The 22,911-nt window shown below is 35.8% G+C and overlaps 1 protein-coding gene across 2 annotated transcripts; it reads right to left on the bottom strand.

The window, feature by feature from the left end:
* Positions 1-528: 528 nt before the first annotated feature.
* LOC110103757 (DNA gyrase subunit B, chloroplastic/mitochondrial-like) lies at positions 529-22,059 on the bottom strand. Of its 2 annotated transcripts, none has more exons than XM_020832578.2 (20): positions 21,711-22,059; positions 21,103-21,183; positions 20,880-20,993; positions 20,442-20,498; positions 18,073-18,174; positions 17,581-17,731; positions 17,400-17,476; positions 16,324-16,434; positions 14,052-14,122; positions 13,733-13,874; positions 10,346-10,444; positions 10,088-10,216; positions 9,761-9,875; positions 9,575-9,642; positions 4,509-4,622; positions 4,318-4,434; positions 4,162-4,215; positions 3,979-4,084; positions 1,309-1,439; positions 529-1,227 (listed from the first exon to the last, which is right to left on the bottom strand). In XM_020832578.2, the coding sequence occupies exons 1-20, from the start codon at positions 22,008-22,010 to the stop codon at positions 1,177-1,179; spliced, it is 2,190 nt and encodes a 729-aa protein (XP_020688237.1). In that variant the 5' UTR covers positions 22,011-22,059; the 3' UTR covers positions 529-1,176. The 2 variants fall into 2 exon arrangements, with proteins under 2 accessions (XP_020688237.1, XP_020688236.1); XM_020832577.2 differs by having other exon boundaries at positions 529-1,238; positions 21,711-22,058.
* Positions 22,060-22,911: the final 852 nt, after the last annotated feature.

The raw sequence follows: 22,911 nt of genomic DNA, 5'->3' as shown, positions 1-22,911 counted from the left end.
TTATGTCAAATAAATTTAAAAAATTATTGAATTAATTTCATGATAAATATAAGACATTTTTTTATAATCAACGCCAATTTTTAAATAAATTCAATTATTTATAGAAAAATTCAACATAATTATATACGAGTATATTCTAACTATACTTTTTTCTATAATATGCTTGATGAGGCAAGCTCCACCACTCATTTAATTCTTTTCAACGTTAACTAACAGATGTGAAATTATACACAAATTCTGCTTTCTAAAATAATTTTTTATATAAAATGATTTTTTTATAATAAAAAAATATTTTATAAAATAATAAAAAAATTTCCAAATAAAGATAAATTTGACAAGCAAATTCTGCATTGCTCATATCATGTAAAAATGAAAAAATTATTCTGTCATCCTAAGACCAAATAAGATACACCACATCACTCCCTTGATGTTGAGTTGTCTGCCCTCCACACATAATGATTTATCGTAAAAATGACCTATTCATAATATTATTATCTTAGCAAAAAACTTCATAGCTAGAACTATAGATCAATAAAACTTAGGCTTGAACTCAAATCATCAGTCATAAACAAACAAAACCAGTTCATAATTCGAGCTTAAAATTAATTCATCAACCACCATTTGAAATCTACTAAACGAACCCCACTAAATAGACATATCTATCGCTCTAGAATACAATACTTCCTAAACATACAGAACATTCAGCAACAATTTTTTTTTTGGGACATTTAGGCCATTTAAGGCAAACTCTCACACACAACGCATACACAGACTCAAACCCAAAACCTCTTAATTGGAAGCATAAGTTCTCAACCAACAGGCCAAGATGAGCTGTGTTCAACAACATTTTTTAAAAGAGATCTAATTGCATACAACGGAATAATTTCAGAGCCGTTGCGTTTGAAAAAAAATCATACTATCACTGCCATACCATTCCTGCAAGTAGGATCTATTCGGACACTTTTCCAAAATTCTGGATCAGGAGTATAAGTTCCAGAACAGTAACCAGCAGTAGCTTCTTTCGGGAGATTTTTGTAGTGCTAGTTAAGGATTCTCACTAGGCTTTAGTGTTGATTGGTCTACAAGGCAAGTTGCATATCTTCGGCCACAATTTCGACACTAATTTCAGTATCAGATATCAAGATTGAAGGGCATGAGAGCCAAACCAGCTAAATATCAAGGCTCTCTGGATTGATCATCCTGGCAGAGTTCTGAATCAACTCCTTCCTAACATCAACCTGAAGGTAACAAATTAAGTAAAAAAAAAAAAAAAAAGGTTTTGAAGTAGGTGTGCGCAAAGCTTCTAACCCGAGTGCCCATAAGAGAAGCAAAAACCACACTGGCTTCAGCAGCATCATCCACCACTAACTTCTTTAGAACCCTTTCCTCAGGATTCATTGTTGTTTCCCATAGTTGTGCAGGCATCATCTCCCCTAAGCCTATTTAACAAACAGTAAAAATGTTTTTAACTTTAATCACATGACAATATATTGATTGATCAGGTATTTGTAAGTTCAAATCAAACTGCTTTACTTAAAAGTTTCCCTAGTTGGCCATGCACAATAATGTATAGATCAGTTAACACAAGATAATTTAGGGTTCATTTGACCTAAGGGGTAATCAAATCTATTTTGAAGAATCTTGAATCATTTATTTGTTTCATATTTTTGCTTGTAAACTATAGAGTTTCTCAGTCACTTAAGCGAATTGGAAGATAACTAAAGCAAAGAGAGAATAAGGTTCAGTGAGGACCTTCCCTCTTGTCAAGGTTTCTTAGACCAGGCCATCTAATGAGCCTATTTAGACATAAATAGTCTAGTTGTCCTTCCTCTTGTCTCTTTTAGAAGTCACAATAATCGACCAATGTGGATGCAAGCGAGCAAGAAACATGAATGCTTGTGAGAGAAAAATGCATGTCTTACATGCCGCACCGGAAGAATACGATTACATGATAAGCATGAAGTAAGAGAGCAAATAAACAAAAAGGGTGCGATAAAGAGAATGCACATGATGTGCAAAATGTGCGCACATGAATGCGAACAAGTGAGCAGCATCAACAAACTATGAGAGAAAGTTGTGATTCTTCGACAAACTTGACAAGATGATGGGTATGGCAGCTAAGTGTTAAAGTAGGAAGGCAAGGAGAGAATGTTTGATATGTGCATGATAAATTGGGAACAAGTAGGATATAAACAAAAACAAGGTGAGCATGCATGATTTTGGAAGGGCAGTGCGGTAATTGCAAAAGAATCTAAAGGAGAGGATGGCAAGGGGATCACATCATGCTGGTAATAAGGCACGACAAGATCTAGATGGAAGTAAAGGTTCTTAGGGTGGTACAGAGCAAGAACAAGGCATTGGCATAAATGGTGTCTTTGTCATAATCAAGGCCATCGGCATTGAGTCTCTCGAAGTTAGCAATGATAATGTACAGAAAAGTTCATTGACAAGGAGAGGGATAATAAAAATGATTGTATCAGTAGAGTGTGTCAAACCTATTCTTCAGCACAAAGAGGTCGGAGGAACTGGCTGTAAGGAGCTAGTTTAAGAATAATGAGAAAGTAGGTAATAGCCCTAAACCAAATTTATGATGAATAGGACAGCATGAGTGTGGAGGGTTTGTTATGATATTTTGATTTGCTAAAAGAGAAAAATCTGGCCTAGGGAAAGAGTCAAGGAGAAAAAGAGAAGGCGATTGAGAAGATTGAAATGATGAATACCTCAAAAGGAGTGAAGAATAAGGCGGAAAGAAAGAAGGCAGGAAGAAATCCTAAATCGTTGAATGAATCCCTAAAGGCGGAGGCCAAAGAAAACTCACTTTATTATAACTTTAACTAAGTTACAAAACTCTAGGTACTTCTTAGCATTGATAGTAACAGGTCTTATTAAAATTTGGAAAACAACGCCGAAATAAACATAAAAAAAAAGACATATTAATCATAAATAAAAATTGACAGTTAAACCACCACTACAACAACAACATCAAACTTTTATCCCATGGTGGGGTCAGCTAATTAAATTAAAGAAAGTTAATAGAGACCATATGATACATTGAATACTAATAAAAATGCAAACTAACGACTAAAGAATAAGAACTGAATAAGACTTAACACTGCATCGTATTGAATTTGTATGTTTGGTGCAAGAAAGAGAGGTTGTTGATACGTTAACCATATAATTGTGAAATCAAATTATCATATATGAGTATGTAGTTGTGCATCCGAAGCATTAGTTGTTTATGTTTGATCTCCAACAAGGATATTGATATGAAATGTACTCGCATTTGGTATGCACTTCTATTTTGTGGGTGGGTACATCACTCCAATGAATGGTGTGGGGAGTGCATAAGGGATCAAGTTGATTTAGGTGGTGCGTTGCAAATTGTGTCATTCTTACAAGTTAATTAGCAATGCATATAGATTACAATCAGAATATCTATGACCTTTTACTAGAAATCTATTTCGAAGAAGGAACAATTCCTACTAAGTTATAGTTTGTTCATCTCTTTCATAATAATTTTACCAATAACAATCACACTTTAGTGGGACAGTGCTCCAAGGCTTATATCAAAGTTGCCCATAATTAGTGCTTTAAAAGCATTGATCATAATGCAAAGCATAAGGATTCTTTTTTGCTCCAATGCATAAAGCGCAGCGCAAAGCAATGCAACACATGCACTTTACTGCGGCTATCACATCGAATGTAAGAAATGCAGAAGTCTAGCACTTCGCTTTGTTTTGCTCCCAAAAGATACTTTAATAACGATGTCCAAAATAAGCCACTGAGTAATCATGATAGCCTAAATTTTCTACCTCCAATATAGACTATATAGGGGGCATAATACATAACTGTAGAAAGTAGAATCAAGCATAAGATAGTATGAAAAGATCATGGTGTATTTCTAGGGACATAACACATTAGACTGTAGAAAATAGAAATGATTACAACAGTATGCAAAGAACATGGTATATTTTTTACCTTTAAACCTCTGGATATGGTACGAAGCATTTGGAGGAAAAGAACTCTGAACTTTTTTTAGATCAGCATCATCATAGCAGTAATGTACTTGCTTGCCACGCTCAACCTAGAATTCATTGACTAAATTAAAACTTGTGGCAAATTTAAGAAAATATAACAGATTGAACAATCCAGAAGGCAGACCTTGTAGAGCGGTGGAACACCGACGTAGATGCAACCCTCATCAAATAATGCTTTCTGCAGCAAAAGATTTGTATCACCCAAGGAGCAATTACCCATATCATAGAAATTAAATTTAACATATGTTTTCATCAAGATTAAAATTGTGGTATTCAGTACCTGATACCTAAAGAAGAATGTGAGCAGAAGGGTTCTTATGTGAGCACCATCCACATCAGCATCAGTTAGAATGATGATCTTATGATATCTCAAAGATTCTTTTTTAAAATCCTCCCCCTGAAAATAGATATAGGAAAACTTTCAGCAAAAGCAAGAGAGCAAGAGCAATCTTCCTTGCTAAAGAATGCAACCTTCACCCCAAGTCCAAGTCCAAGTATGAGATTTTGAATTTCTTCATTCTTGTACATGGCTGCTTCATCCTTCCTTTCAATATTCAATATCTTACCCCTCAAGGGTAAAATAGCCTATAACAAACGTTTTATTAGCTGAAGTCAAATATTTTTGGTAAATAACAAAAAAATGCAATTATGTATATGTACCAAATTATCGCATTATATATAAAATATGTTGGTCCAAACGACCAAGCAAGCAAGCACAGCACTATTCTGGAAACTACCGTAACAAAACATGTTGGTAACACCATACAATGTGAATTTTTGTCTCGACTTTCACCTTTATGATTACATGAACAGTAACAAAAACAATATAAATATATATATATATATATATAGTGTGGCGAGAAGACCTAGCACTTACAAAGACGTCCTACAATACAAATAAGAGACCAAGAGGCTGGCGCAATTTACATTGACATGAGACCCAAAATAGAACAAAATAAAAAAGATTTTTTTAGACAGAAATGAACAAAATATATATTGTAAAAATTATAAAATGAGATGCAAAATTGTAAGCTGCAAACATAACAAAAGTTGAACAATGAATGCACACAAAAATTTACAAACACAACATGACAAAAATATCACCTTATAATGTACTCCAAAGATTCCAACTCATTTTTGATGTCACCGGATCCACAACATACACGCAAACGAATAGAAGACAAAAAACAAACTTAAAATTTTAAAATAAAACCTTGTGCGCAATACAAAAAACACTCGTGCAAATAATCAAAATCAAGATGTTTTTAAATCATACACACATCATAGCATAATTTTCAAATCTAAGTACAACATCATCAGGAAGCATGCAATTATCTTGAGAAGCATGCTGTTATCTTGAAAAGCATGTCAAAGTAATGAGAAGCATATTGTAGCCTTGAAAAGTGTACAACTATCTTGATAAGCGTGCAACAACCTCAAAAGTATGTAATTTCCTCGATAAGTGAGGATGATTTTGAAAAGCATAAAAATGCATCAACTAAAGACATTGAAAAGTATGAATGCACTGGGAAAATGCACTGAAAAGCGTATAAGTTCATCTTACATATGCATCAAAAAGCATGCAAGTAATTAAATAGCATGCGAGTATATAGGAGTGAAAAAACAATGTGTACCAAAATATAAGTGTGTAAGTAAAATGAAAACAACAACAACATCAAACCTTTATCCCCCTGTGTGGGGTCGGCAACATGAATCTTTTTTCTCCATTGTGCCTTGTTAAAAGTTAAATTATCGTTTAAATCTAAAATAGAAATGTCATTTCTAATATTCTATAACCAACTCTTTTTAGGTGATAGGTCTACCTCTACCCTTCTTAATATAAGTCAAATATAATACATCTACTTTCCTAACCGGGTCATCGAAAGGTCATCGTTTTATGTGACCAAACCATTTAAAGCGACTCTCTCTAATCTAATCTTCCACTGGAGCTACTCCAACCTTTTAACGTATATGCTCATTTCATATAATGTCTCTAAGAGTAAAGCCACTCATCCACCTTAGCATCCTCATCTCTGCAACACTTAACTTAATAGTTAATATTATGCTTCTCTTTTAATGACCAATATTCTGCACCATAAAACATTGCCATCATCTCATATAATTTTCTCTTAAGTTTGAAGGGGACTTTTTGATCACACAACAAACCCGATACATTCCTCCACTTCAATCATCAAACTTGAATTCCACTAATAATATCCGCATCTATTTCACCATCACTTTGAACAATAGACCCAAGATATCTAAAACGAGTACTCTTATTAATGATTTGATCACCCAAGTCACAATCCCCCCACTAGAACTATTATTACTAAAGTTACATTATATATATTCAGTTTTAGATCTATTCAAACGAAAGCCTTTAGACTCTAAAGCTGACCTCCAATGAAAACGTGCAAGTAAAATGCATGAATGCACCAAAATAGAAAAAAAATGACATCAAATCATCGAAATCAAACTTACATGCTTGTGCCCCGATCAGATACTTCAAATTTCTAAATTTGAGGTCTAAAAATGCTACACTAGGTAAAACAAAAATGAATTCAATTTCATTCTACTCTGATAATCATTTAATGCTTTTTTAAAGGAAAATCAAGCAACTTTTTTTTAAAGTTCACAAACTCTCTTTCTTTTAAATACATATTGAAGCTGTCATTTTACGTGGTGTTTTCTCGAGCAATCTACCATGCTTATTAGGCAAGTTTGTAAGTCGCACTTTTCAAGCTCGGTCATTATACTTGCAAAAACTGTTGTTGGCAAGACTTGAATCCTGATGAGAACCATATTAATTGAAATTCTCAACTAGAAGGGACTGCATCTTTCAAGATGCTTCCAAATCCCAAAGCTAATTATTTGGGGATTAAATTCTAGTAAAATTAAAAAATCTAATATTTATCCAAAAAAAAAAAAAACTGAAATCTAACTTCTATAACTGTTTGTCAAAAAGCAATAGCAATCCACCCTCCACAATGAGGGCTCAGAAAATTCGCGCCACAGCCTCTCTGCATTGTCTTTTGTTTGATGGGGACAATTTTAGGGGATTTAGGTTCTAGAAAAATTTTCAGAAGACGGATTGGATATTACATAAGGCACTACCCAATATTTCTCCCTCATTTTATGAGAATTTTATGATCTATGTTCTCGTTTTTTATGATCTAAGTTCTTGTTTCCCATAGGCGCAAGCCCCTATGGTTAATTACCCATCTTGATAACGAGAGAGAACTTTTAATCAAGGCTAGTAGTGAGAAAGACACTGAGTACCCAGTGCAAAGTAGCAACAACTTTATGATTTGAATTTGATTTTATGATTTGAAATTTATTAGCATAAGCTTAAAACAGGTGACGTGGGAACGAAGATGAGCATGATCAAGATCCCATGATTCCGTCATCCCAGGTTGTCAGGGTTCTTGGTGTACTAAGTCAGAGAAGGTAGTCAACCCAACCTGACAGAAGGCACCTTATCAGCATCCATGGGTTGCTTTGTCCAAGAATACCTTGTAGACCTGGGGAGGATGTTTGTCTGAGGAGATACAAATGAGTTTACATGAACTAAAAAAAGGGCTTTATGCCTATCGAGTAAATCCTATGATTCATTACTTAAAGACTTGAAACCGTTAGGGAATATATGGGCTTTGGCCGTGATTGTAATATAGTGGTGTTATTTTACAGCAAAACCACCAAATCAAAGGGCACGTGCTGTGTCCCTATTAACGAGAGATTACTTGAGAGTGAATCTTAATGATACAACCGACACGACATTCACTCTTTGTGAGCTGAGGTTAATTCCAAATTTATCAGGTCCGACAAACGATTGTGGGAGGCGGATGAGTTTTAGTTTTAAATTTGTAGATTATAGATTTCATTTAAAGAATTTAAACTTTTACTGGGTTTTGAGATTTGACCCCTCGGTTGATATTTTCTATCAACGCGGCCATCAACGGGGTGTCGTTAATGTTATTTCAAATATTTATATTTCTATTAGGGTTCATTAGTATATATGAAAGATAGGGTCCCTCTGATTCATATTTACTATTAACACAAACATCATTGGGGATTTTTATAATCGATTTATGATTAGGCATTCGTTTGTTAATCCAAGTCATGTCGACTATAGTCCTTTTAAGGAGGATGAAACTTGGAATATTTGTCTCATGCAACATTCTCGGACCCTTAAATTTAGGAATTAAATGTGAATACATGCATTTGATTCATAGTAAGGAAAACCTGACAATTTAGTTTCCAACTTTAACCCTCAAATTTGAAGATTCTCAGGGTAGAGCTAAGAGCAAGGGTTTTGATTCATGGCCTATTTGTAATGTTAGATTGTGATGTTAACCTTCATATCATACCCAAGAGATAAAAAAGAGGGAAGAAAGCTCAAAGCCAAATCTAGCGTACATACCTCAAAACCATCGGGTCCACGAATCCTGCCGAGGTTACGCTGATTCGGCGCCGTTCGCGATTGAGCACAGGGATTGGTTGGATCGGAAGACTTGGGCTAGAAGTGAAGCTATGGAGTGGGACGTGCTGAAGCAGGCAGGATGCTTGAGTGAGGCGTATGCGCCTGGTCACGAGTCGGGTGCAAGGCACGACTAGTGGAGGTGAGCGGTTTTTCACGTGTAGGAGCAGAGGCCGGTTGCTGGCGCGAATGGGCTTTAGATTTAAGATAGAAGATGAGAGCGGGGCTTCTTGTGTGCGACTTCGAGAGAACGAGAGGGAGCGGTTGGGGCTTTAGCTTCTGCTTGTAGAACGGAAAGATGAGAGAGAGATGGAGAGCAGCTGAGAGTTCGAATGTATATATCCCCTGCAGTTGCTTTACTTGCAATTCTGAGGAACGATCGAATGCATTGTTTGGCGATTGTGTATCATATGTGGGGTCGGGCTGGAGGTTCTCTGGGTGGTTTGAAGTCTACGGTCAACACACAAAGATTTATTAAAGGCGACAAATTTAAGAATAACCTTATATCATAAATAACTAATATTTTGTCGAGCATATAATTACAATTCATTATCAAACTATCTTTTACCGGTAAAAATGTGTCACATGTTCCTCAAAATGATAATTTCACGGCCAAATAGCACCACAATAAAATGATTATCACTGGTAGCCACTAATAGGGTGGTTTCTAAGTAAAATGACATAATTACATTACGAACACAATTAGAGTTTATAAGTTCCCCAATGACTAAAAACCCTCAAGTAAAAAATTAGAGTTCACATAATAAGATATAAAACTTTTTGTTAGCTAAGAGCAACTTAGATGCATCCCCTTAGACATTCACCCTAGGTCTATAAAATTTCCATAGATAAAATTAAATATATAAGCTTCAATTTTCTACTCTCCTTTTTCTCATTCTATTATTCAAGAGTAAGAAACGCAAAAGAGTAGATGAAATTATCATTCACAGTTCAAATCATTGTACAAACATATTCAAAGAGATCACGACGATTAAAATTTATTCAAATCTATCTGCAAATTTCTGCTAAAAATGTTAAAAAAAAAAAGAGAGAACTTCACCTGAAATCTCCTATCCCGACCTTGCTTTGCACTTCCACCAGCTGAATCACCTTCAACTATGAAGATCTCTGGAAACATGATTAATAAAACAGATGAGTGGAAGACCAAACCGAGGAATAGCAAACAAAAGGAAGGAGGCAAACCTCGTGCTAGTATATAAGAAAATATGCTAACAGATGTACTTACCAGATTCCTCGGGATTTGTGGAGGAACAATCTGCTAGCTTCCCTGGAAGAGAAGACGACTTCAAAATGCTTTTTGTTCTCACCAACTCTCTTGCTCGCTTGGCTGCCATAGCAGCCTACATATGTAATAAAAAAATTTAAGCATTACACATTGAATAAGTTCAGCTAATAGCCATGCCCCAGAGCACCTATTGATGATGCCAAAAAAAATCTGAAAATCATCCTTGATAAAGACATTTTTTTTCTTCAGCAAATAAAAGATTAGTCTGCATTGATATGATTGAATTAACAAATTATGAACCAATAATAAATCAGAAAAGAGTATGACCTTCAGAGCATTGAGAGATTTTGAAAGAATGGAATCCAGTGCATCTGGATGCAACTCCAGATACTCAGTGAGATATTCCTGAACGCATTGCTCAACAACTTTTCTCACCTCTGGATTTCCCAACCTTGTCTGCCAAAATAACAATAAAAACCACATCAAGAAAGTAGCTCATTGTGCCTAATCGAAAGCATTGATAGAGTGATACAATTAAAAGTGACCTAATATACAACAGATAAATGAATGAGTTTGAAAAATCACCTTTGTCTGTCCTTCAAATTCTGGGCTTGGAACTTTCACAGAGATGATGCATGATAACCCTTCTCGCACGTGCTCACCACTTAAGCTTATCTCCTTCTCCTGTAAATATATTTCTCTAAAAAATGTAGTAACAGCAGAAAACATACAATGGAAAGTTCGGTACATATCAAAAAAGAATTTATGACGAAGAAACAAATTAATGTTAGACAACAAGATTTTATACTCCTGAAACTAGCACAATTCACACAAATTCTAATGAGGACATCCGGCCGTGAAAAGTTTATCAAAGGAAGGGCCGGAGATCTACGGCTATGACCGGATTACTCTATTTCTGAGCATTTATTTGTATTTGATTTATTATGTGTAATTTTCTGTTTTTACCCTCAGTTGAGGGAGTAGACTTATGTGACCCCGGAGACACTTTTGTCATTTGATGTTTTATTGTATTTTGTCTATTTATAGGCCTCACCTCCATCTTGGGAGGGATGATGAGCATTATGAATGAAATTTCTACACTGTGTCTTGGTGTGTTTTGAGAGCTTTGAGAGTATGTGAGAGTTTATGTGAAGTCCCTAGGTGAGGGCAAGGACAACGCAAGACCCGTTAGCCGCAGAAAGCATCCGAGCTCACGGTTTATCTCCACCTCCATCCACCATCAAGCTCGCCATGCCACCATCTCCTCTGAAAGCTCCAACCGGCCCCTCCTAACTACCACCCCCTCTTTCCATGGCCGAAACTTTCATACCCTCCTCTCCACTTTTCTTTCTCCAAATGAATCCTCCGACATTTCCTACATTAAGCTAGCATTAATTTTAGGAAATTTGAGTTCTCCTAAAACCTTGAATTCCTTTCCTAAATTGTTGGATTATTTTTGGAAAGCTATCCCCATCAATAAATCTGAAATTTAAGTGAAGAAACCTTATTGATTCTTCTTACTAAATTAGCCTAGCCTAATTTATGGATATCTGAATTCAAATTTGAATTCTCCTAAACATTGAATTCCTTTCCTAAAGTTTTGGGTTATGTTTGAAAGGATATTTCCATCATCAAATCTAAGTATTGATTGAACATTTGAAATAATTCCTCTTTCCTTTAATAATATGTTTTAATTGACAACCTAATTAAGGCCCCAAATCAGCCCCAATCTTTGATTGGGTCGTCCCCCCTTCCTCATTGATCCTTACCATAATTATACACATTATTTGGACATAAATCTTAGGTCCATATTTCTGCTAATTGATGTCCTCTTGTTTTGGTTGTCATCCAATGATGATTGTGTCTATTTTCCTACTATCAAGCGCTTGCTATCTCCTTCCCAAATCATCATAAGCTCCTCTCCAGATTTCCACGTGATGGTAGAACACTGTCCAAACTTGTGAAAGGAATTATATTGCTATCCTTCCCATTGAGACAGCCAAACAACTTCGCCGCAACTTAGTATCTTCGTCTATGTGGGTAAACTCTTTCCCTCCCCTTATACCTTTTGATCCTTCCTCAATCATGACATCATTTTATTGTGAAAACTCATCCGCATAGCCCATACCAAGAGCTCGTGTGAGTTGGTATTTGTAGTGACTAATCTATTTGTTAATTTAGGAATTGTCTCCGAAACATCACGTGAGCATGATATTAATTTATTTGATTATATAATGGTCCTCCTATTATCATGTGATTACTTGTTTAAACTTGATCGCCCCCTTGCAAGCTAAAATCCTTATTTAGGTTCATTGTGAGTTAATTAATTGTCAATCTCTATTCACGCATGCGTATTTTCCAACTCAACATTACTTACACATCTAGTTCTGCATCATTTTGGTATCAGAGCATGGTTGTATTTATGTGCCTATTATGATTTCATTATTTCATATGTTCGCATCTAAATCGCATCCTACACGTGTCACCTCACTTGCTAGTGTCATCTTATTGTTTCTTCCTATTTGCATAGCCCTGAGTCATCCTTGAAACATAGAATAGACCCCGAACAAATTCACAGGACTTTAGACCTATTTGTAGGTCAGATGAGCACAATCAGTCAACAACTTAAGGAGAATCAAGCTGATATTGTTGAGCTCCATCGCCAAACTACGGAACGATTTGACATCCTAGATCGAGCTAAGAATCACTAGTTACCTTACACACCGTGTAGGCCTCCTTCCATGTATAGGGATGACACCGCATCGGATGAGGGACACCCTCGTGCCCCTTATTATATCAAAGACTATAATCACGACCCTGATGCACCACTATTGAAAAACATTAAGGTCGATGCTCCCACTTTTGAAGACACTCGATCCCCAGCTCTTTCTGGACTGGGTCAATGGCATGGATAATTTCTTCAAATGGTACAATATATCTGAGACTAGAAAGGTGAGATTCGCCGAAATGAAGCTCACGAGTAGGGCTAGCCAGTATTGGGCCAACTTAGAGAGCCTTAGGGAGTCCCGTAAAGAGTTCGCTATTACTGACTGGACTTCTATGAAGCGTGAGCTCAAGCAAAAGTATCTTCCTCCCTCATACTTCCCTAGGCTTCTTGATAGGTGGAATAGGCTGACCCAGGGTAGTAAGCCTGTGAAGGACTACATTACAACTTTTGGCGATTATATGATTCGTTGCAAGGGTGAGACCTCGACTAGCCCCGCCCAGATCTTATCCATGTTTCGTACCGGGTTGCGTGAGGATCTCCACAACAAGTTATTTGCCCGGAGCATCACTGCACTAGAGGGTGCATACATCCCATTTCTAGACATTGAGGAGACCCAGTCACAGCATCTTAGCCGACATCAAGATGCTAGGCCTCCCTATAGATCCTCCAGCGGATCGGCCCCACACCACTCGGCTACACGGTCGACTCTCGGGAGCACTAGCCAACCACCCTCGGATCCTCCTCCGCCCCGTCTTGATCTTCCGGGAGCACTAGCCGACCAATTAATGGAGAAACCAAAATGATCTAGATAGTCGATAAGAATTTTAAAGCAGCCATATAGTTAATCTTATAGAATTGCAGGTGATAAAACATAGAGGCAGACTCATGAATGAATAACTCTGAGATTAATACTATGACCAAAGAACTCAACATTACTTTCAGATTGCTTATAGTAAATATATCACTGCTTATAAAATTGACTGCAAGATGTCCAGCACATGAGCGTCGCAGAGAAGATGCAGAAATTCTCTAAAATTGGAAGATTCCAAACGCTAATATAATTCAGCAAAATATGGTGGTCAAATCTTCTTGAAGTATGTAATCTTATTTTTAGCAAATTAGTTATTTCAAGAAGATTTAATAATTTGCAATCGATCAACAGCATATAAGTTAAACTCGTAAAATCAATATTTGTAACTTATGCCAAAAAAGGATCAGTCTATGATACAGCGTCTTTAAAACACCTTGATAAGTTTGGATTTCTTGCCCAGGTTGTTGATGGTTCTTGTTAATGCAGCCTTCATCCCATCTATATGAGTACCCCCATCAACCGTGCGTATGCTATTTGCATACCCTAGCATTGTGTCTGCATATGAATCAGCACACCTATTTATGATAAAATATGAATCAATATAGCACTGATTATTGAAAGCATTAATGTTTCAAACCAAGGAAAAAGCAAATAGGAATATTATATAAATTGTGCAGTAATTATGACTGTCGGAACTTATGGAAAGAGGTGCATTTTAACAGTGAGGATGTGCTAGAGAACATGTACATTACCACTGGAGAGCTACATCAACTGTGATTCCATCTGATTCTTTTCTAAATGCCAGAGTATCATGAAGAGGTTTCTGGAGAGCAAAAAAGGTAATTAGTCATGCCGCTTCTCAATGCATTCATCACCATGATCACAATTAGCCTCAACCCAACTATTTTAGCCTGGTTATATGAACCCTTTGAATAAATGACAGGCAATAATAAAAAAAACCTTGCTTTCAATGAAAACATAAAAGTTACTCAAATAAATTTAGGACTTATTTAAGATCACTGTTTCCTGCATACCAGTGTTAATGATATCTGATGTAAGTAGTGTGTTATATTTTCCAAGAGTTGCAATATTGTATGGAAAAGTTGTCATTTGAATAAATGTGTTGTATCATCGTTCATTCATATTTGGAGAGTTCTTATATGTTTCTCCAGTAATGCTTTATCATCCAATCTGTTAACATTTCCATTATCATTATCATATGCAAGTATTCTTATTATGGCTAGTTGACCATATTTAATTGACGGTTCGACAATCCATTGTATGTTTTCTCCGATTATAAATAACAAACCCACCAACTAAATAAACACAAGCACTTTTTCCTCACAACATTTCAGAGGAGATACTAAAATGGCTGCATTACTTAATAAGCAAACAAAAGATATCGTCTCTCCTCCCTCTAGCTTTCTCATCAGGAGATGAGATTCTCCCACCAGGGGGAATTGATGCATTCATGTTTTTTAGTTTGTTTTGTTTTGATGTAATTTGAACAATGTTTAGTTGTATTTTGTGTTTTTTTTTTTAATGCTATCCAATGATGGAGAACATCCAATGATCATGATAGGATGTGCTTGGGCATGGCAAGGCTTGGGTTTGCTAGCATTTTGGGTCCTTGGGCTGCTTGCTATTTCTCGATTTGGGTCTTGGCTGTTCTCGGGTTGGGTTTTGGTTCCTCTGGTTGTGAGCTAAAATGTTGAGATCTTCTTAGTGCTAGCTCATTAATGCTTGAGCTGAAGTTTAGCTCATTATTTGGAGGAGTAATTGCACTTACTAGCTCATAAATTTGAAAAAGGTATGTGAAGTGGAGCTTGTTTATTCCCCTTCTTGTGTCTCCTTGGTTTCTTCTTTGTGATTATGGCTATGTGCTAGCTACATTTTCGGTTTTCTCCCTGGCTGCTTTCTCGTGACCCCCTTCAGCCCGGTTTCTGTGATGGCTCTTCGGGTCCCTCCCAGGCTGTGTTCCCGTAGCTTCCTGGTTGTGTTCCCGTAGCTTCTCCATTCCGTTTCCTGTGCTGTTTTTTGGGAGCTGTTTTGTGATAACTTTTGCCCTTCCTCTTCCCCTTACCTAATTGATTTGGTTGGAGGTAGAAGTTGGCTGTTTGGCTCTCCTTTCTCTCCTATAAATATGAGATATTTTTGTGTTGAGGAGGTTGTTGATTCACTTGAGATAAGTTGCTAAAAATCTTAGGGTTTCTTATCTTGGAAAAGCTTGAGAGCTTGTTCCACCTCTTCCTCCTCTCTATTTCGTCTTGGCTTCTAACCTCTTCTTCTCTACGCAAGTTCCACTCCACTTGTATCCTTCTTCTTGAGCTTTTGAAAGTTGTTTGTCGGCTGATTTTGGGAGACATTTGCCAGAGGAGTTTGGTTGGATGTTGGACCCTTTTGCAATGGTGGACCCTCGTTTTGCAAGCCTAAGCACTTTATCATATAATTCCTACTTCTCGTTGCATGTGAGGAAACCGCTTGCCGGTTGTTCTGAGGATAGTAGTTTTATGTTCTAATTTTGTTTCGCTTGTTTCGACTTTTTGTTTGCTTTGATGTTTGTTTTGGGATGTTTGCAAACTAGTTTGAATGGAATTTGGTTTTAATTTGTACTAGTGTTCTCCTACTTGACTTTTCTTTCTAGTTTGCCTACATCATATATATGTGTGTGTGTGTGTGTGTGTGTGTGTGTGGAGAGAGAGAGAGAGAGAGAGAGAGAGAGAGAGAGAGAGAGAGAGGTGGGGTTGGAGGTTGAGAAAGAATGTTAATAAGGATTTCAAAGATCCCAAAAATAGTTTATAAATCAACACAATCCTATATGAGAATCAATCAAGACAGAAAGATTCTAAATAATCAATATGATGTTACATAATTCCTCAAAAAATGTTTAAAAACAAAACTTAGGAAATGAATTAATAATTTAACCACTAAAAGTACATTTATCATAAGTATTAAACATCTCACTATAAAACACAAAACCAGAATCAAATACCACAAAACTAGATCATGTAAAGGGGTACATACCTTATCCATATTTAACCATTTCACATATTCAAGTAAGCCACCAGCATAGCAATACTCATTATATTGTACATTTGAATCTTCTGCTGCTTCTTTCTTTAGGGTAATTGTGAGCTGTTAATAGGACAAAACACAAATTTTAGTACAATTATGTTCCCATGTAAGAAATACATTGGAAAAAATCAATGAATAATTTGAGCCACGCAAAAATTTTCATGCCGATAGCTAAAAGGTATTGGAGGTTAAAGCGGCAACTCCCACCAGGAATGCACGCTACTATGGTATTACAATCTAACAGTAAGAACTAATATCAATGGAGGTCCATTGTACTTGGAAAATTATCTCAAAAGACAAAAAACTTTAGATTAAAATATAATCTCCTATCAAGATCAAGAAACCACCAGCAACAAGCCATACGAATTAAGGAGTTATATGGTTACAAGTATTTAGAATTTAGGTGCATTTTAAACACACTGAAGGAAATAAGTTATATTTAAAATACTCATAGTTATTTGGCTGATTGTAAAATGAATTTCAGATATCACAATTTAGAGTTTAGCTATAGAATAAAATACTTAGGCACACAGCAAACAGTATTGCCGAAGGTAGAGGGGTAGCAGATAACATGGATGCACATGCAAAGCAACCGACAAGAGTAAGAGGAGATTAGCCAGCAAGCACGAAATGAGTAGGTGAGCGGTGCCTTTTGCAAGTATAAAATATGAGGGGAGCGATCGAGACGAGCTACCGACACCTCTCAAATATGATCTAAATAGTAACTTGAATCTTCAAATCTGATGCAAAATAATCCAACAAAGAGAGATTAAATTGAACAAATTTATAGCCTACAATCAAAATGGCCCCATATAATAGTCAAAAGATCATTTTGCCCTTTTTCTCCCAAGAAAAGTAAGTTTGGCATATCCAGCTACCAAAAACAACGAACTTTTAAGTATGATAATTAAAATATCTTTTTACCAAACAAGAATTTGTAAATTCAAGAAATATAAAGAAATCAGATAATCATAGATGAGTGTACCAAAAAAAAAAAACTATGGAAATGGGGCATGCAATGATACCTCAGGGTTCAAGAAAGCAAGCTCCCTGATGCGCCCAGAAATTGTGTTGAAATCAAACTGAATGGTTGTAGTAAAAACTGCATTGGAAAAGAGATTTTTAAAAGGAAAAATAGGCTAATATTAATCAATACAAATAAGTTCATGAAAATATTGTATTTAGAAAAAAAAATAAGAAAACAACCCTCTCTATCTGGCCAAAACTTGATCCGAGTCCCTTGGCGAGAGCATAATTCTACTGGTGGCACCTGACAGGTTAAAGCGGTTGAAGGCTTTCCACGAGAAAAATTTTGGAAGTATTCCTTGCCATCACGCCAGACTGTAACTTCTAATGCCTAAACAGTGTCACACAAGAGAAAGCACAAAGATAGAAATAAGCAATCTCTGCTACATTGAAAGAAAAAATAATGCCCTTAAAAGCATCAATAAGTGAACTTCAAATGATAATGCATGGTTTTGATTTTACCGTTTTAGCACACAACATACAATTAATGACCATTTGGCCACTTCTTCACATAATAACAGTATTTCTAATGAAGGCATCATGAATGAAGGGAAAAATACCAAGATAACTATCGAAGTTAAAAAGAAAAATGAAAATGAGTAAAGAAATGTGGAGAAAAAACATACTTGAATGCAATAACAAAAATAATCGCATATACTATATAGCACAAACCTCTGATAGCGCATTAACAACAGACAAGCCTACACCATGAAGTCCCCCTGAGACATAATAACCACTATTTAAACCACCAAACTTCCCTCCTGCATGTAATACCTGCATGAAATAAAAAAATTAGGAGTGTTACACCTTCAGGAAATAATGGCCAACTCCAAAATTACCCAAGATCCATCAAGAAACTCTAGCAAACAATAGAACAACTAACTTTTATTGTTGCATGCTATAAAATAGAATCACAAGCCACAGCTTCATTTATCCACAGAACGTACTAACTACAAAGCACGCAGAAACTCTTAACTGTTCTAAATTAGTTGAACAGTTCTATGCAAGCCTGTTATTGAGAACAATAAGAAATGAAATTAAAAATAACTTTCTGCCTTCTTTGGAAATCGAAAAAATCGTAGCACTTGGGAAACATAAGAAGAATTCCATCCATGATTGTTCTGCATCATTTCTAAATTGATAAATCCATTACCAATGACCACTGATCACTGATATCACAATTACTCTATCATATGCTTCAAGTTTCACGTTTATTCTTCTACCAAAACCATATTTTAGCAATTTTTTTATAAGGGCAAGCATCTTCAGTATTATTTCAAAATCTATCAATAATTTACTAAATTGTTTGAATGAACATTTACTTGAAGTTTTGCTAGCAAGTATAATCATTGCATCCACCAAAATGCCCACCAATTTGATGAATTGTGGCGCATGCAAATAAATTTTGCTCAACTATAACATCTTGTCTTTACACAGAGATGCTAAGGGGATAATTTCAACCTAAAGATATGAACTTTTTAGAGGCACTTCTCTCGATGTTAAATGGAAATTTAGGATTGTTGTGCAAGTTTTGATTAGGAGAAAGCAATGATTGCCTTATATGTTTTTATTCTTAAGCAATTACGGTAGACTAGCAAAGATTAAATAACAAACTATACCCATAGAGAATCTCAAAATGGCAGCATATAATTATAACCTAAAGTTATTCAGTTTAATGTTATTATGCACTAAACTAATGCACTGTTCATTCCATTTCTTTTTTCCACTTAGGCAGGCATGCAAAAGCTGGTGGAAATAGTAAATAATTGTTGTGGATTTCGTAAAAAATATACCATAAGTATGGATATCTTGCTTATACATACAGCCTTAATGATGCAATCAAAATTTAGATTAATGGACATTTGTTAGCAAGCTGAAATTAGCTAAATGGACTTGGCCCATGTTTCTTTGATTGTTTGGTGTTTGGGGTGTTATGGCTGATTGGGGGCTGGCTTTTTTAGCACCTGGCTACTCGGTTCCTGAGCATGCTGTGCTCTTTCCTTGGTGTTTGTTGGGCTCCTAGTTGTTATGATTATGGCTGGCTATTGGGGTGCTTGTCCGTTCGGTTCTTGGGCTGGCCTTGCCTTTTTTCCTGTGTTTATTCTCTCTGTTTTGGTTGGCTGATTTGGGTGGTTGCTTTAGATGACTATTGGTTTCTTTTTCCTATTTATAGGGTCTGTTTTTCTATTGGATATGCAGGAGATATAGACTGATTTTTTGAAAGAAAACCTGAGGGTTTTGTAATAGCTTGCGAGCTATTGTCTTCTTCTTCTCTTCTTCTTATAATTCGTCTCGTTCTCCAATCTCTTTCTTCTCTCCACGGTTATCCCTTCCAATTGTCTCTTTCATCTCTAAACTAAAAGTATTGTTATCTTGTTGTAAGTTTCTTTTTTAGTTTGTGCTATTTTCTAGTTTACATCACTTAAGCGCTTAAGTTTTCATTAATTCCCTTCTATATCTGATCCTGCAACCATCCGACCAAGCAATGTCCTGAGAGCTAATAGTCCTAGGGAAGAGAGTTGAGGAGCGCTTGTTATAGAAGTTGCACAGGGCTACATGATCCAGAACTCGTTTAAACTGAAACCAGGTATATGATCAATGCATAGACAACAACAAAACAGATAATTCCAAATCTGCCAATAAATCCAGCAATTGAAATGATGAAAACATTCAATTAAACCGCGCCAAAAGAGAGGTGACGAAACTAGGAACATTATAAATAAAAACAACATACCCCATTCTCATATGCATATTACATAGGCATGTTTAAATAAGAAGACTTTATTAAAACAACTAAAAACACTACAACATCAAGCTAAATTAAAATAATGTTCAACTCTATTATTTGCTCTATTTTTTCAAAAGAGTGTAAACTTGAAGATCTCCATCACTGCGCTTTGAGGACACAATGAAAGAGCACATAGATAAACTAGAACAAGAGCAAAACTCACTCATAATTAAAAAACAAGAATTATGATTCCAAGAAAAGGCTAGCAATATACATTGAATAACAGATTACTGATATGAGGTGAGAAAAGTACCGTTAAAACTGTCTCCAATGAGGACTTCTTTGTCACGGGATGTAAATCTACTGGAATCTGCATAACATATTAATATATCAGTAACCAACAAAACAAAACGTGTGCAATTAATTTTGCTCTTAATCAATATTAAAAATTGAGTTTAACCATGAAGAATCCACCTTAACAGGCTAATGCAAAAAGTTGAAAATAAGACTTTAAAAAAGCTAGCCATAACGCAGCTATATTTGTCAATGAACCAGTTTGTTAGAAGGAAGACTCTAAGCTAATGAAAATCAACACATTAAAATTGAATATCAATTCCAAAAAAATTCTAACTCTTTAATGAAGTGTAAACAAATCTTCCTAAATAATATTGAGCATATCAAAACATAGGAGCAAGATAGGACTAAAGTCACTTCATGTATGCATAGGGAACAGGAATCATGATGCCCATACCCCTCTTCCATTATCTGTGATGCTCACAGAGTTATCTTCATGCAAAACTACATCGACTTTTGAAGCATATCCTGCTTGAGCTTCATCGACAGCATTATCTAGTATTTCATAAACCTAGGTACAAGGATAGCACAAAAACAGGTAAAATGAAAGAGAAAACAGTAAGAAAAGCAAATTTAAATTTAATGATGGTTTAAGTGGGTAAGTAGGATTTGATGGTTACCAGATGATGCAGTCCTCTGGGCCCAGTGCTTCCAATGTACATTCCAGGTCTCTTGCGCACAGGATCAAGTCCTTCTAATACCTAAGCAGACAGAACCACACCACGAAATACGAAACATCACAATCAGGAAACAATTAATTTTTATTGATATCACTAAATTGATTGCCGACCAAAAGAGTAAATGAATAAACATGGAATAAATTTCCTAGCTTCAGTTCAAATGGAATAAACTATCCAATTATTTTAAATTTAAAATCCGGAAATCAGTGTGAAAATTCTAACTTTAAATGCCATACATCAGTAACAGAGTTTCCATTGTAGGCCTCTCAACAAACACAAACTAAACTTCAAGCATCAAGTATTTATCCCATTTTCCCTGTAAGAAGCCAATACACTGACCAAATGTGGACATTTAAGATAACTATCTCTACAATCTAAGGACTCTTCCTGCGATCCTAAACCCTCCCAACGATCAGAAGAAACCAATGCGCGACATCGAAGCCCTAAACCCGCCAAAATTTTATTATGGCTCATAAAAAAACCGATTATCTGGTAAGACTATACAAGTGAATAAGCCCTTGAATGCTAAGTAGAAGCATAAGAATCACCTGAATCTGGTCAGAACCATAGTTTTGAGAACCCGGCTTCCCTTGTAGAGCTTCAGAGGTGACGCTTGAAGACATAAAAGCCCTCACTCCCGCTCCATGCCTTGGTCGGATTCCTACCAAACCCATACGATGATTACGCCAGAAAATGCAGGAACGACGGAAGAAGGCCACCGACTGGAGACGGGAGCGCGCGGCTGACGATTGGAAGAGGCGCTGAGTAAGGAAGCGGAACTGGAGCGGAGGCGAACGGAGTAGCGCCATGACTGGAGAGCTCTGGTTCAAAAAAACACCCTTTTTCATCTGGCGTGTGTGCGAGCTAAGAAATAGACAACAGCCATCCGCTTGAACCGCAAGCACGCCCGTTCACTTAGGTAGGGCTGCAAACGAACCGAAGCGAGCCGAGCCTAGTATGTGAGTGTTCATGTTTGAGTTTGTTTATTATTATCTTGTTCAAGTTCGGTTCGCGTTTGATTCGAGCTTTATTGTTTGTGTTCATGTTTGATTCGTTTAATTTATCAGTGTTTATGTTTGATTTATGTTCAGTTCATACTAGGTTCGTTTAGTACTTATCTAGCTTTAAACAAACAAACATTAACGAGCTATGTTCGTTAACATATTTAACAAACAATCTATTGAACAAACAAATCTTACATTTGTTAATAAATATCTTAAATAAATAATCTAGCAAACATGGATAAATGTTAAATGTAAAATGTCTCCTTTTTATGAACAAATTCATTATGTTATAATTAATTTAAAATATTTATATTGTGTATATTTATTAAATTTATAATTAAATATTAATCGAATTTTTATCGAGTTTATTCACGAGCTCTGAATAGAACATGAATCGAGCTTTTATCGAGCTTAATGTCGAGCTTGTTCACGAGCTTCAAGTGATGTTGTTCGTGAACACTACTACTATTCTGCTACTACTAATATACTACTACTATACACTATACTACTATAAAGTACTATACTATATACTACTACTATACTACAACTACTACACTACTACTATATACTATACTACTATACTATTATACAACTATACTATGTTATATACTACTATACTACTACTACTATAATATACTAAACTACTATACTACTACTACTATAATATACTATACTACTACTACTATACTACTATTATACAACTATACTATACTATATACTACTATACTATACTATATTATACTAT

The sequence above is a fragment of the Dendrobium catenatum genome, unplaced genomic scaffold, assembly GCF_001605985.2.
Source record: "Dendrobium catenatum unplaced genomic scaffold, ASM160598v2 fragScaff_scaffold_716, whole genome shotgun sequence".
Classification (NCBI taxonomy): domain Eukaryota; kingdom Viridiplantae; phylum Streptophyta; class Magnoliopsida; order Asparagales; family Orchidaceae; genus Dendrobium; species Dendrobium catenatum.
The sequence above is the reverse complement of the archived record's forward strand: the minus strand, read 5'-3'. Positions and strand labels throughout refer to the sequence as shown.